The sequence below is a fragment of the Hypanus sabinus genome (assembly GCF_030144855.1).
Source record: "Hypanus sabinus isolate sHypSab1 chromosome 24 unlocalized genomic scaffold, sHypSab1.hap1 SUPER_24_unloc_19, whole genome shotgun sequence".
NCBI lineage: Eukaryota > Metazoa > Chordata > Chondrichthyes > Myliobatiformes > Dasyatidae > Hypanus > Hypanus sabinus.
Window position 1 is genome coordinate 348,747 of NW_026778932.1, and position 13,370 is coordinate 362,116.

The 13,370-nt window shown below is 60.3% G+C and overlaps 1 protein-coding gene across 1 annotated transcript in view; it reads right to left on the minus strand.

Moving 5' to 3' along the window:
* The window catches only part of LOC132385469 (protein shisa-7-like), a 298,999-nt gene that overhangs the window by 176,997 nt on the left and 108,632 nt on the right, over window positions 1–13,370 (minus strand). Inside the window, exon 3 of the mRNA XM_059957555.1 lies at window positions 10,574–10,630. Within this exon, the coding sequence (XP_059813538.1) occupies window positions 10,574–10,630 (57 nt within the window). The remainder of the gene's footprint in view (window positions 1–10,573; window positions 10,631–13,370) is intronic.

Consider the following 13,370-nt stretch of genomic DNA (forward strand, 5'->3'; position numbering starts at 1 on the left):
GACCCAGGGGGACGTGGACACGGTTCCTGATAGTGGAGTCACAGGTAGATGGGACCCTCGGGAGTGTTGTGTAACAGAGGGAACCAGGGGAACGGAGACATGGTTCCCTGACAGTGGAGTCACAGGTAGACGGGACCCTGGGGAGTGTTGTGGAACAGAGGGTCCCTGGGGGACGGAGACACGGTTCCCTGACAGTGGAGTCACAGGTAGACGGGACCCTGGGGAGTGTTGTGGAACAGAGGGACCCAGGGGGACGGGGACACGGTTCCTGACAGCGGAGTCACAGGTAGACGGGGACCCTGTGGGGTGTTGTGGAACAGGGGGACCCTGGGGTATAGGGACACGGTTCCCTGATAGTGGAGTCACAGGTAAACGGGGACTCTGGGGAGTGTTGTGGAACAGTGGGACCCAGGGGGACGGAGACATGGTTCCTGAAAGTGGAGTCACAGGTAGTCAGGGACCCTGGGGATTGTTGTGGAACGGAGGGACCTATGGGTACAGGGACACGGTTCCCTGACAGTGGAGGCACAGGTAGACGGGGCCCCTGGGGAGTATTGTGGAACAGAGGGACCCAGGGGTACAGGGACACGGTTCCCTGACAGTGGATTCACAGGTAGACGGGGACCCTGGGGAGTGTTGTGGAACAGAGGGACCCAGGGGGACGGAGACATGGTTCCCTGACAGTGGAGTCACAGGTAGACGGGGACCCTGGGGAGTGTTGTGGAACAGAGGGACCCAGGGGGACGGAGACATGGTTCCCTGACAGTGGATTCACAGGTAGACGGGGACCCTGGGGAGTGTTGTGGAACGGAGGGACCTAGGGGGACGGGGACACGGTTCCTGACAGGGTACTCACAGGTAGACGTGGACCCTGGGGAGTGTTGTGTAACAGAGGGACCCAGGGGAACAGAGACATGGTTCCCTGACAGTGGAGTCACAGGTAGACGGGACCCTGGGCGTGTTGTGGAACAGAAGGACCCAGGGGGACGGGGAGACGGTTCCTGAAAGTGGAGTCACAGGTAGACGGGAACCCTGGGGAATGTTGTGGAATGGAGGGACCCAGAGAGACGGGGACACGGTTCCTGATAGTGGAGTCACAGGTAGATGGGACCCTGGGGAGTGTTGTGTAACAGAGGGACCCAGGGGGACGGGGACACGGTTCCTGACAGTGGAGTCACAGGTAGACGGGACCCTGGGGAGTGTTGTGGAACAGAGGGACCCAGGGGGACGGGGACACTGTTCCTGACAGTGGAGTCACAGGTAGACGGGGACCCTGGGGAGTGTTGTGGAACATAGGGACCCAGGGGGACGGGGACACCGTTCCGGACAGTGGAGTCACAGGTAGACGGGGACTCTGGGGAGTATTGTGGAACAGAGGGACCCCGGGGGACGGGGCCACGGTTCCGGACAGTGGAGTCACAGGTAGACGGGTACTCTGGGGAGTGTTGTTGAACAGAGGGACACAGGGGTACAGGGACACGGTTCCTGACTGTGGAGTCACAGGGAGACGGGGACCCTGGGGAGTGTTGTGGAACAGAGGGACCCAGGGGGACAGGGACACGGTTCCTGAAAGTGGAGTCACAGGTAGACCGGGACCCTGGGGAGTGTTGTGGAACAGAGGGACCCAGGGGGACAGGGACACGGTTCCTGAAAGTGGAGTCACAGGTAGTCAGGGACCCTGGGGAGTGTTGTGGAACAGAGGGACCCAGGGGTACAGGGACACGGTTCCCTGACAGTGGAGTCACAGGTAGACGGGGACCCTGGGGAGTGTTGTGGAACAGAGGGTCCCAGGGGACGGAGCCATGGTTCTCTGACAGTGGAGTCACAGGTAGACGGGGACCCTGGGGAGTGTTACGGAACGGAGGGACCCAGGGGTACAGGGACACGGTTCCTGACAGTGGAGTCTCAGGTAGACGGGGACCCTGGGGAGTGTTGTGGAACAGAGGGACCCAGGGGGACAGGGACACGTTTCCTGACAGGGTACTCACAGGTAGACGTGGACCCTGGGGAGTGTTGTGGAACAGAGGGACCCAGGGGGACGGGGAGACGGTTCCTGAAAGTGGAGTCACAGGTAGACGGGAACCCTGGGGAATGTTGTGGAATGGAGGGACCCAGAGAGACGGGGACACGGTTCCTGATAGTGGAGTCACAGGTAGATGGGACCCTGGGGAGTGTTGTGTAACAGAGGGACCCAGGGGGACGGGGACACGGTTCCTGACAGTGGAGTCACAGGTAGACGGGACCCTGGGGAGTGTTGTGGAACAGAGGGACCCAGGGGGACGGGGACACTGTTCCTGACAGTGGAGTCACAGGTAGACGGGGACCCTGGGGAGTGTTGTGGAACATAGGGACCCAGGGGGACGGGGACACCGTTCCGGACAGTGGAGTCACAGGTAGACGGGGACTCTGGGGAGTATTGTGGAACAGAGGGACCCCGGGGGACGGGGCCACGGTTCCGGACAGTGGAGTCACAGGTAGACGGGTACTCTGGGGAGTGTTGTTGAACAGAGGGACACAGGGGTACAGGGACACGGTTCCTGACTGTGGAGTCACAGGGAGACGGGGACCCTGGGGAGTGTTGTGGAACAGAGGGACCCAGGGGGACAGGGACACGGTTCCTGAAAGTGGAGTCACAGGTAGACCGGGACCCTGGGGAGTGTTGTGGAACAGAGGGACCCAGGGGGACAGGGACACGGTTCCTGAAAGTGGAGTCACAGGTAGTCAGGGACCCTGGGGAGTGTTGTGGAACAGAGGGACCCAGGGGTACAGGGACACGGTTCCCTGACAGTGGAGTCACAGGTAGACGGGGACCCTGGGGAGTGTTGTGGAACAGAGGGTCCCAGGGGACGGAGCCATGGTTCTCTGACAGTGGAGTCACAGGTAGACGGGGACCCTGGGGAGTGTTACGGAACGGAGGGACCCAGGGGTACAGGGACACGGTTCCTGACAGTGGAGTCTCAGGTAGACGGGGACCCTGGGGAGTGTTGTGGAACAGAGGGACCCAGGGGGACAGGGACACGGTTCCTGACTGTGGATTCACAGGTAGACTGCGACCCTGGGGAGTGTTGTGGAACAGATGGACCCAGGGGGACGGAGACATGGTTCCCTGACAGTGGAGTCACAGGTAGACGGGGACCCTGGGGAGTGTTGTGGAACAGAGGGACCCAGGGGGATGGAGACATGGTTCCCTGACAGTGGAGTCACATGTAGACGGGGCCCCTGGGGAGTGTTGTGGAACAGAGGGTCACAGGGGTACAGGGACACGGTTCCTGAAAGTGGAGTCACAGGTAGACGGGGCCCCTGGGGAGTGTTGTGGAACAGAGGGACCCAGCGGGACGGGGACACGGTTCCTGAAAGTGGAGTCACAGGTAGACGGGGACCCTGGGGAGTGTTTTGGAACAGAGGGTCCCAGGGGGACGGAGACACCGTTCCTGACAGTGGAGTCACAGGTAGACGGGATCCTGGGGAGTGTTTTTGAACAGAGGGTCCCAAGGGGACGGAGACATGGTTCCCTGACAGTGGAGTCACAGGTAGACGGGACCCTGGGGAGTGTTGTGGAACAGAGGGACCCAGGTGGACGGGGACACGGTTCCTGACAGTGGGGTCACAGGTAGACGGGGACCCTGTGGGGTTTTGTGGAACAGAGGGACCCTGGGGTACAGGCACACGGTTCCCTGACAGTGGAGGCACAGGTAGACGGGGCCCCTGGGGAGTGTTGTGGAACAGAGGGACCCAGGGGGACAGGGACACGGTTCCTGACTGTGGAGTCACAGGTAGACGGGGACCCTGGGGAGTGTTGTGGAACAGAGGGTCCCAGGGGGACGGAGACATGGTTCCCTGACAGTGGAGTCACAGGTAGACGGGCACCCTGCGGAGTGTTGTGTAACAGAGGGACCCAGGGGAACGGAGACATGGTTCCCTGACAGTGGAGTCACAGGTAGACGGGGACCCTGGGGAGTGTTGTGGAACAGAGGGACCCAGAGGGACGGGGACACGGTTCCTGAAAGTGGAGTCACAGGTAGACGGGGACTCTGGGGAGTGTTGTGGAACAGAGGGACCCAGGGGGACGGAGACACCGTTCCTGACAGTGGAGTCACAGGTAGACGGGATCCTGGGGAGTGTTTTTGAACAGAGGGTCCCAGGGGGACGGAGAAATGGTTCCCTGACAGTGGTGTCACAGGTAGACGGGGACTCTGGGGAGTGTTGTGGAACAGTGGGACCCAGGGGGACAGAGACACGGTTCCTGAAAGTGGAGTCACAGGTAGACGGGACCCTGGGGAGTGTTGTGGAACAGAGGGACCCAGGGGGACGGGGACACGGTTCCTGACAGTGGGGTCACAGGTAGACGGTGACCCTGTGGGGTTTTCTGGAACAGAGGGACCCAGGGGGATGGAGACATGGTTCCCTGACAGTGGAGTCACATGTAGACGGGGCCCCTGGGGAGTGTTGTGGAACAGAGGGTCACAGGGGTACAGGGACACGGTTCCTGAAAGTGGAGTCACAGGTAGACGGGGACCCTGGGGAGTGTTGTGGAACAGAGAGATCCAGGGGGACGGGGACACGGTCCCTGACAGTGGAGTCACAGGTAGACGGGCACCCTGGGGAGTGTTGTGTAACAGAGGGACCCAGGAAGACGGGGACACGGTCCCTGACAGTGGAGTCACAGGTAGACGGGGACCCTGGGGAGTGTTGTGGAACAGAGGGACCCAGGGGGACAGGGACACTGTTCCTGACAGTGGAGTCACAGGTAGACGGGACCCTGGGGAGTGTTGTGGAACAGAGGGACCCAGGGGGACGGGGACACTGTTCCTGACAGTGGAGTCACAGGTAGACGGGGACCCTGGGGAGTGTTGTGGAACAGAGGGACCCAGGGGTACAGGGACACGGTTCCTGACAGTGGAGTCACAGGTAGACTGGGAATCTGGGGAGTGTTGTGGAACAGAGGGACCCAGGGGGACGGGGACACGTTTACTGAAAGTGGAGTCACAGGTAGACGGGGACCCTGGGGAGTGTTGTGGAACAGAGGGCCCCAGGGGGACGGGGACACAGTTCCTGACAGTGGAGTCACAGGTAGACGGGGACCCTGGGGAGTGTTGTGGAACGGAGGGACCCAGGGGGACGGGGGCACGATTCCTGACAGTGGAGTCACAGGTAGACGGGGAACCCTGGGGATTGTTGTGGAACAGAGGGACCCAGGGGGACGGGGACACGGTTCCTGACAGTGGAGTCACAGGTAGACGGGGACCCTGGGGAGTGTTGTGGAGCAAAGGCCCCCAGGGGGACGGGGACACAGTTCCTGACAGTGGAGTCACAGGTAGACGGGGACCCTGGGGAGTGTTGTGGAACAGTGGGACCCTGGGGTACAGGGACACGGTTCCTGACAGTGGAGTCACAGGTAGACGGGACCCTGGGGATTGTTGTGGAACAGAGGGACCCAGGGGGACGGAGACACGGTTCCTGACAGTGGAGTCACAGGTAGACGGGGACCCTGGGGAGTGTTGTGGAACAGAGGGACCCAGAGGGACGGGGAAACGGTTCCTGACAGTGGAGTCACAGGTAGACGGGGACCCTGGGGAGTGTTGTGGAACGGAGGGACCCAGGGGTACAGGGACACGGTTCCTGACAGTGGAGTCACAGGTAGACGGGACCCTGGGGAGTGTTGTGGAACAGAGGGCCCCAGGGGGACGGGGACACTGTTCCTGACAGTGGAGTCACAGGTAGACGGGGACCCTGGGGAGTGTTGTGGAACAGAGGGACCCAGGGGGACGGGGACACTGTTCCTGACAGTGGAGTCACAGGTAGACGGGGACCCTGGGGAGTGTTGTGGAACAGAGGGACCCAGGGGTACAGGGACATGGTTCCTGACAGTGGAGTCACAGGTAGACTGGGAATCTGGGGAGTGTTGTGGAACAGAGGGACCCAGGGGGACGGGGACACGGTTCCTGACAGTGGAGTCACAGGTAGACCGGGACCCTGGGGAGTGTTGTGGAACAAAGGGCCCCAGGGGGACGGGGACACAGTTCCTGACAGTGGAGTCACTGGTAGACGGGGACCCTGGGGAGTGTTGTGGAACAGAGGGACCCTGGGGTACAGGGACACGGTTCCCTGACAGTGGAGTCACAGGTAGACGGGGACCCTAGTGAGTGTTGTGGAACAGAGGGACCTAGGGGTACGGCGACACGGTTCCTGACAGTGGAGTCACAGGTAGACGGGGACCCTGGGGAATGTTGTGGAACAGAGGGACCCAGGCGGACGGAGACATGGTTCCCTGACAGTGGAGTCACAGGTAGACGGGACCCTGGGGAGTGTTGTGGAACAGAGGGACCCAGGGGGACGGGGACACTGTTCCTGACAGTGGAGTCACAGGTAGACGGGGACCCTGGGGAGTGTTGTGGAATAGAGGGACCCAGGGGGACGGGAAACGGTTCCTGACAGTGGAGTCACAGGTAGACGGGGACCCTGGGGAGTGTTGTGGAACAAAGGGCCCCAGGGGGACGGGGACAGAGTTCCTGACAGTGGAGTCACAGGTAGACGGGGACCCTGGGGAGTGTTGTGGAACAGAGGGACCCTGGGGTACAGGGACACGGTTCCCTGACAGTGGAGTCACAGGTAGACGGGGACCCTAGTGAGTGTTGTGGAACAGAGGGACCCTGGGGTACAGGGACACGGTTCCTGACAGTGGAGTCACAGGTAGACGGGGACCCTGGGGAGTGTTGTGGAACAGAGGGACCCAGGGGGACGGAGACATGGTTCCCTGACAGTGGAGTCACAGGTAGACGGGGACCCTGGGGAGTGTTATGGAACGGAGGTACCCAGGGGTACAGGGACATGGTTCCTGACAGTGGAGTCACAAGTAGACGGGGACCCTGGGGAGTGTTGTGGAACAGAGGGACCCAGCGGGACGGGGACACGGTTCCTGACAGTGGAGTCTCAGGTAGACGGGGACCCTGGGGAGTGTTGTGGAACAGGAACCCAGGGGGACGGGGCCACGGTTCCGGACAGTGGAGTCACAGGTAGACGGGGACCCTGGGGAGTGTTGTGGAACGGAGGGACCCAGGGGGATGCGGACACGGTTCCTAAAAGTGGAGTCACAGGTAGACGGGGACCCTGGGGAGTGTTGTGGAACAGAGGGACCCAGGGGGACAGGGACACGGTTCCTGAAAGTGGAGTCACAGGTAGTCAGGGACCCTGGGGAGTGTTGTGGAACAGAGGGACCCTGGGGTACAGAGACACGGTTCCCTGATAGTGGAGTCACAGGGAGACGGGGACCCTGGGGAGTGTTGTGGAACAGAGGGACCCAGGGGGACAGGGACACTGTTCCTGAAAGTGGAGTCACAGGTAAACCGGGTCCCTGGGGAGTGTTGTGGAACAGAGGGACCCAGGGGGACAGGGACACGGTTCCTGACAGTGGAGTCACAGGTAGATGGGGACCCTGGGGATTGTTGTGTAACAGAGGGACCCAGGGGGACAGGGACACGGTTCCTGAAAGTGGAGTCACAGGTAGACGCTGACCCTGGGGAGTGTTGTGGAATAGAGGGACCCAGCGCGACGGGGACTCGGTTCCTGACAGTGGAGTCACAGGTAGACGGGGACCCTAGTGAGTGTTGTGGAACAGAGGGACCTAGGGGGACGGCGACACGGTTCCTGACAGTGGAGTCACAGGTAGACGGGGACCCTGGGGAATGTTGTGGAACAGAGGGACCCAGGCGGACGGAGACATGGTTCCCTGACAGTGGAGTCACAGGTAGACGGGACCCTGGGGAGTGTTGTGGAACAGAGGGACCCAGGGGGACGGGGACACTGTTCCTGACAGTGTAGTCACAGGTAGACGGGGACCCTGGGGAGTGTTGTGGAATAGAGGGACCCAGGGGGACGGGAAACGGTTCCTGACAGTGGAGTCACAGGTAGACGGGGACCCTGGGGAGTGTTGTGGAACAAAGGGCCCCAGGGGGATGGGGACACAGTTCCTGACAGTGGAGTCACAGGTAGACGGGGACCCTGGGGAGTGTTGTGGAACAGAGGGACCCTGGGGTACAGGGACACGGTTCCCTGACAGTGGAGTCACAGGTAGACGGGGACCCTAGTGAGTGTTGTGGAACAGAGGGACCCTGGGGTACAGGGACACGGTTCCTGACAGTGGAGTCACAGGTAGACGGGGACCCTGGGGAGTGTTGTGGAACAGAGGGACCCAGGGGGACGGAGACATGGTTCCCTGACAGTGGAGTCACAGGTAGACGGGGACCCTGGGGAGTGTTATGGAACGGAGGGACCCAGGGGTACAGGGACACGGTTCCTGACAGTGGAGTCTCAGGTAGACGGGGACCCTGGGGAGTGTTGTGGAACAGAGGGACCCAGCGGGACGGGGACACGGTTCCTGACAGTGGAGTCTCAGGTAGACGGGGACCCTGGGGAGTGTTGTGGAACAGGGACCCAGGGGGACGGGGCCACGGTTCCGGACAGTGGAGTCACAGGTAGACGGGGACCCTGGGGAGTGTTGTGGAACGGAGGGACCCAGGGGGATGCGGACACGGTTCCTAAAAGTGGAGTCACAGGTAGACGGGGACCCTGGGGAGTGTTGTGGAACAGAGGGACCCAGGGGGACAGGGACACGGTTCCTGAAAGTGGAGTCACAGGTATTCAGGGACCCTGGGGAGTGTTGTGGAACAGAGGGACCCTGGGGTACAGAGACACGGTTCCCTGATAGTGGAGTCACAGGGAGACGGGGACCCTGGGGAGTGTTGTGGAACAGAGGGACCCAGGGGGACAGGGACACGGTTCCTGAAAGTGGAGTCACAGGTAAACCGGGACCCTGGGGAGTGTTGTGGAACAGAGGGACCCAGGGGGACAGGGACACGGTTCCTGACAGTGGAGTCACAGGTAGATGGGGACCCTGGGGATTGTTGTGTAACAGAGGGACCCAGGGGGACAGGGACACGGTTTCTGAAAGTGGAGTCACAGGTAGACGCTGACCCTGGGGAGTGTTGTGGAATAGAGGGACCCAGCGCGACGGGGACTCGGTTCCTGACAGTGGAGTCACAGGTAGACCGGGACCCTGGGGAGTGCTGTGGAACAAAGGGCCCCAGGGGGACGGGGACACAGTTCCTGACAGTGGAGTCACAGGTAGACGGGGACCCTGGGGAGTGTTGTGGAACAGAGGGACCCAGGGGGACGGGGACACAGTTCCTGACATTGGAGTCACAGGTAGACGGGACCCTGGGGAGTGTTGTAGAACAGAGGGACCCAGGGGGACGGGGACACGGTTCCTGACAGTGGAGTCTCAGGTAGACGGGGACCCTAGGGAGTGTTGTGGAACGGAGGGACCCAGGGGGACGGGGACACGGTTCCTGACAGTGGAGTCACAGGTTGACGGGTCCCTGTGGAGTGTTGTGGAACAGAGGGACCCAGGGGGACGGGGACACGGTTCCTGACAGTGGAGTCTCAGGTAGACGGGGACCCTAGGGAGTGTTGTGGAACGGAGGGACCCAGGGGGACGGGGACACGGTTCCTGACAGTGGAGTCACAGGTTGACGGGTCCCTGTGGAGTGTTGTGGAACGGAGGGACCCAGGGGGACGGGGACACGGTTCCTGACAGTGGAGTCACAGGTTGACGGGTCCCTGTGGAGTGTTGTGGAACAGAGGGACCCAGGGGGACGGGGACACTGTTCCTCATAGTGGCGTCACAGGTAGACGGGACGGTGAAGAAGGTGTTTTTCACCCTGTCCTTTCATCAGTTGGGGCACTGAGTACAGGGGTTGGGACGTTATGTTGGAGTTGTTCGAGACGTTGGTGAGGCCCCACTCGGAGTATTGTGTTCAGTCTGGTCGCCCTGCTGTAGGAAAGATGCCATTGAGCTGGGAAGAGTGCAGAGGAGATTTCTGAGGATGTTTTTGGCACTCGAGGGACTGAGTCATGGAGAGATTTTGGGACTTGGTTCCTTGGAGCGTAGGAGACTGAGGGGTGACGCTGCAGAGGTGTAGAAAACCACGAAGAACAGAAAAGCATAAGCCGATAAGATACGAGCAGCTTTAGGGCCACTTGGCCTATCAAGTCCGTTCTGCCATTTCATCATGGCTGATCCCATTCTTCTCTCAGCCATTCCTCCTTCTCCCTTCATGCACTGACCAGTCAAGATTCGAACAACCGCTGCCTTAAACATGCACAAAGAGTTGACCTCCACAGCGGCCTGTGGCGAAGAATTCCACCGATTCTCCACCCTCTCACTATACAAGTTCCTTCTCATCCCTGTTCTAAATGGATGCCCCTCTATTCTGAGTCCTGTGGCTCTCCGACCACAGGAAACATCCTCTCCCCATCCACTCCATCAAACCTTTTCACCAGTCGACGGGATTCAATCTCATACTGGGCGTCGTACTTCTGCATCCCACTGGACGAGCTGGGCCAGGGGACCTCTGCCCCTGCTGATGGATATGGAGGCTCCATTCCTCACCCTTTCAGGGGCAGTTCTTCACACCCCGGCACCTCTCAACTTCCAGACATACCTGCTGCTCCCAGGTTTTGAGCATTGCCCTGCCCTTGCAGACTGAGGGGTGGGGTAGGTCAGGGATAGACCTACCTTGCATCCGCTGGAGGGTGCCGTCTCCGGACTGTCTCCGGCTCTGGGGGACCTGGCCTGCGGAGAGAGGGGTGAGTTAGAGAGTGTCATGGAGCAATGAGCAGCGTGTCGGCCTCCCTTTCAAAACTGTCCCGTCTCCCTCTGAGCCTCGGGGATATCCAGAGAAACTTGCCGCAGACCGGCAGAACTCTTTGTCAAGCACCGTTGCTCACCGTCCATTGCGGAAGGCAGGATTTCTCAGTGGTCACCACACTTCAATCTAACATCCCGACTACTGCCTCAGGTAGGCAGAGCAAGACCGGGGAGCCTCCAAACCGAATTCAATCCCGGGAGCCTCCCGGCAGATGGCATGAACATCAATTCATTTATCCCACCGCTCCCCAGTCGCACATTTTCCATTGCCAGTTCTGGTTCCCCTCTCATCTGTCTCACCATCCATCTCAACTGATCTCAGCATCCCCCTCACCAGGTCTCACGTTCCTCCTCAAATGGTCTCACGTTCCTCCTCACCAGGTCTCACGTTCCTCCTCAAATGGTCTCACGTTTCCCCCACACCTGGTCACATGTTCTCCCTCACCAGGTCTCACGTTCCCCCTCACCAGGTCTCACGTTCCTCCTCAAATGGTCTCACGTTTCCCCCACACCTGGTCACATGTTCTCCCTCACCAGGTCTCACGTTCCCCCTCACCAGGTCTCACGTTCCCCCTCACCAGGTCTCACGTTTCTCCTCAAATGGTCTCACGTTTCCCCCACACCTGGTCACATGTTCTCCCACACCAGGACTCACGTTCCCCATCACCAGGTCTCACGTTCCCCCTCACCAGGTCTCACGTTCCCCCTCACCAGGTCTCACGTTCCTCCTCAAATGGTCTCACGTTTCCCCCACACCTGGTCACATGTTCTCCCTCACCTGGTCTCACGTTCCCCATCACCTGGTCACGTGTTCTCCCTCACCAGGTCTCACGTTCCCCCTCACCTGGTCACATGTTCTCCCACACCAGGACTCACGTTCCCCATCACCAGGTCTCACGTTCCCCCTCACCTGGTCTTATGTTCTCCCACACCAGGATTCACATTCCCCATCACCAGGTCTCTCATTCCCCCTCACCTGGTCTCATGTTCTCCCTCACCTGGTCTCACGTTCCCCCTCACCTGGTCTCTCGTTCCTCCTCAAATGGTCTCACGTTCCCCATCACCAGGTCTCACGTTCCCCCTCACCTGGTCACATGTTCTCCCTCACCTGGTCTCACGTTCCCCATCACCAGGTCTCACGTTCCCCATCACCTGGTCTCTCGTTCCTCCTCAAATGGTCTCACGTTCCCCATCACCAGGTCTCACGTTCCCCCTCACCTGGTCTCATGTTCTCCCTCACCTGGTCTCATGTTCTCCCTCACCAGGACTCACGTTCCCCATCACCGGGTCTCACGTTCCCCATCACCAGGTCTCACGTTCCCCCTCACCTGGTCACATGTTCTCCCACACCAGGTCTCACGTTCCCCCTCACCTGGTCTTATGTTCTCCCACACCAGGACTCACATTCCCCATCACCAGGTCTCTCATTCCCCCTCACCTGGTCTCATGTTCTCCCACACCAGGACTCACGTTCCCCATCACCAGGTCTCACGTTCCCCCTCACCAGGTCTCACGTTCCCCCTCACCAGGTCTCTCGTTCCTCCTCAAATGGTCTCACGTTCCCCATCACCAGGTCTCACGTTCCCCCTCACCTGGTCACATGTTCTCCCTCACCTGGTCTCACGTTCCCCATCACCAGGTCTCACGTTCCCCCTCACCTGGTCTCATGTTCTCCCTCACCTGGTCTCACGTTCCCCCTCACCTGGTCACATGTTCTCCCTCACCTGGTCTCACGTTCCCCATCACCAGGTCTCACGTTCCCCCTCACCTGGTCACATGTTCTCCCTCACCTGGTCTCACATTCCCCCTCACCTGGTCTCACGTTCCCCCTCACCAGGTCTCACGTTCCCCCTCACCTGGTCACATGTTCTCCCTCACCTGGTCTCACGTTCCCCCTCAACTGGTCTCTCGTTCCTCCTCAAATGGTCTAACGATCTCCCTCACCAGGTCTCACGTTCCCCCTCACCTGGACACACGTTACCCCTCACCTGGTCTCATGTTCTCCCTCACCAGGACTCACGTTCCCCATCACCGGGTCTCACGTTCCCCATCACCAGGTCTCACGTTCCCCCTCAGCTGGTCTCACGTTCCCCCTCACCTGGTCTCATGTTCCCCATCACCGGGTCTCACGTTCCCCTTCACCTGGTCTCACGTTCCCCCTCACCTGTTCTCACGTTCCCCATCATGAGTTCTCACGTTCCCCCTCGCCTGGTCTCAAGTTGTCCCTCACCAGGACGCACGTTCTCCCTCACCTGGTCTCACGTTCCCCATCACCAGGTCTCACGTTCCCCCTCAACTGGTCTCACGTTCCCCCTCACCGGGTCTCATGTTCCCCATCACCAGGTCTCACGCTCCCCCTCACCTGGTGTCATGTTCTCCCTCACCTGGTCTCACGATCCCCAACACCAGGTCTGATGCTCCCCATCACCTGGCCTCATGTTCTCCCACACCAGGTCTCACGTTCCCCCTCACCTGGTCTCACGTTCCCCCTCACCGGGTCTCATGTTCCCCATCACCAGGTCTCACGCTCCCCCTCACCTGGTGTCATGTTCTCCCTCACCTGGTCTCACGATCCCCAACACCAGGTCTGATGCTCCCCATCACCTGGTCTCACGTTCCCCATCACCAGGTCTCACGTTCCCCCTCAACTGGTCTCACGTTCCCC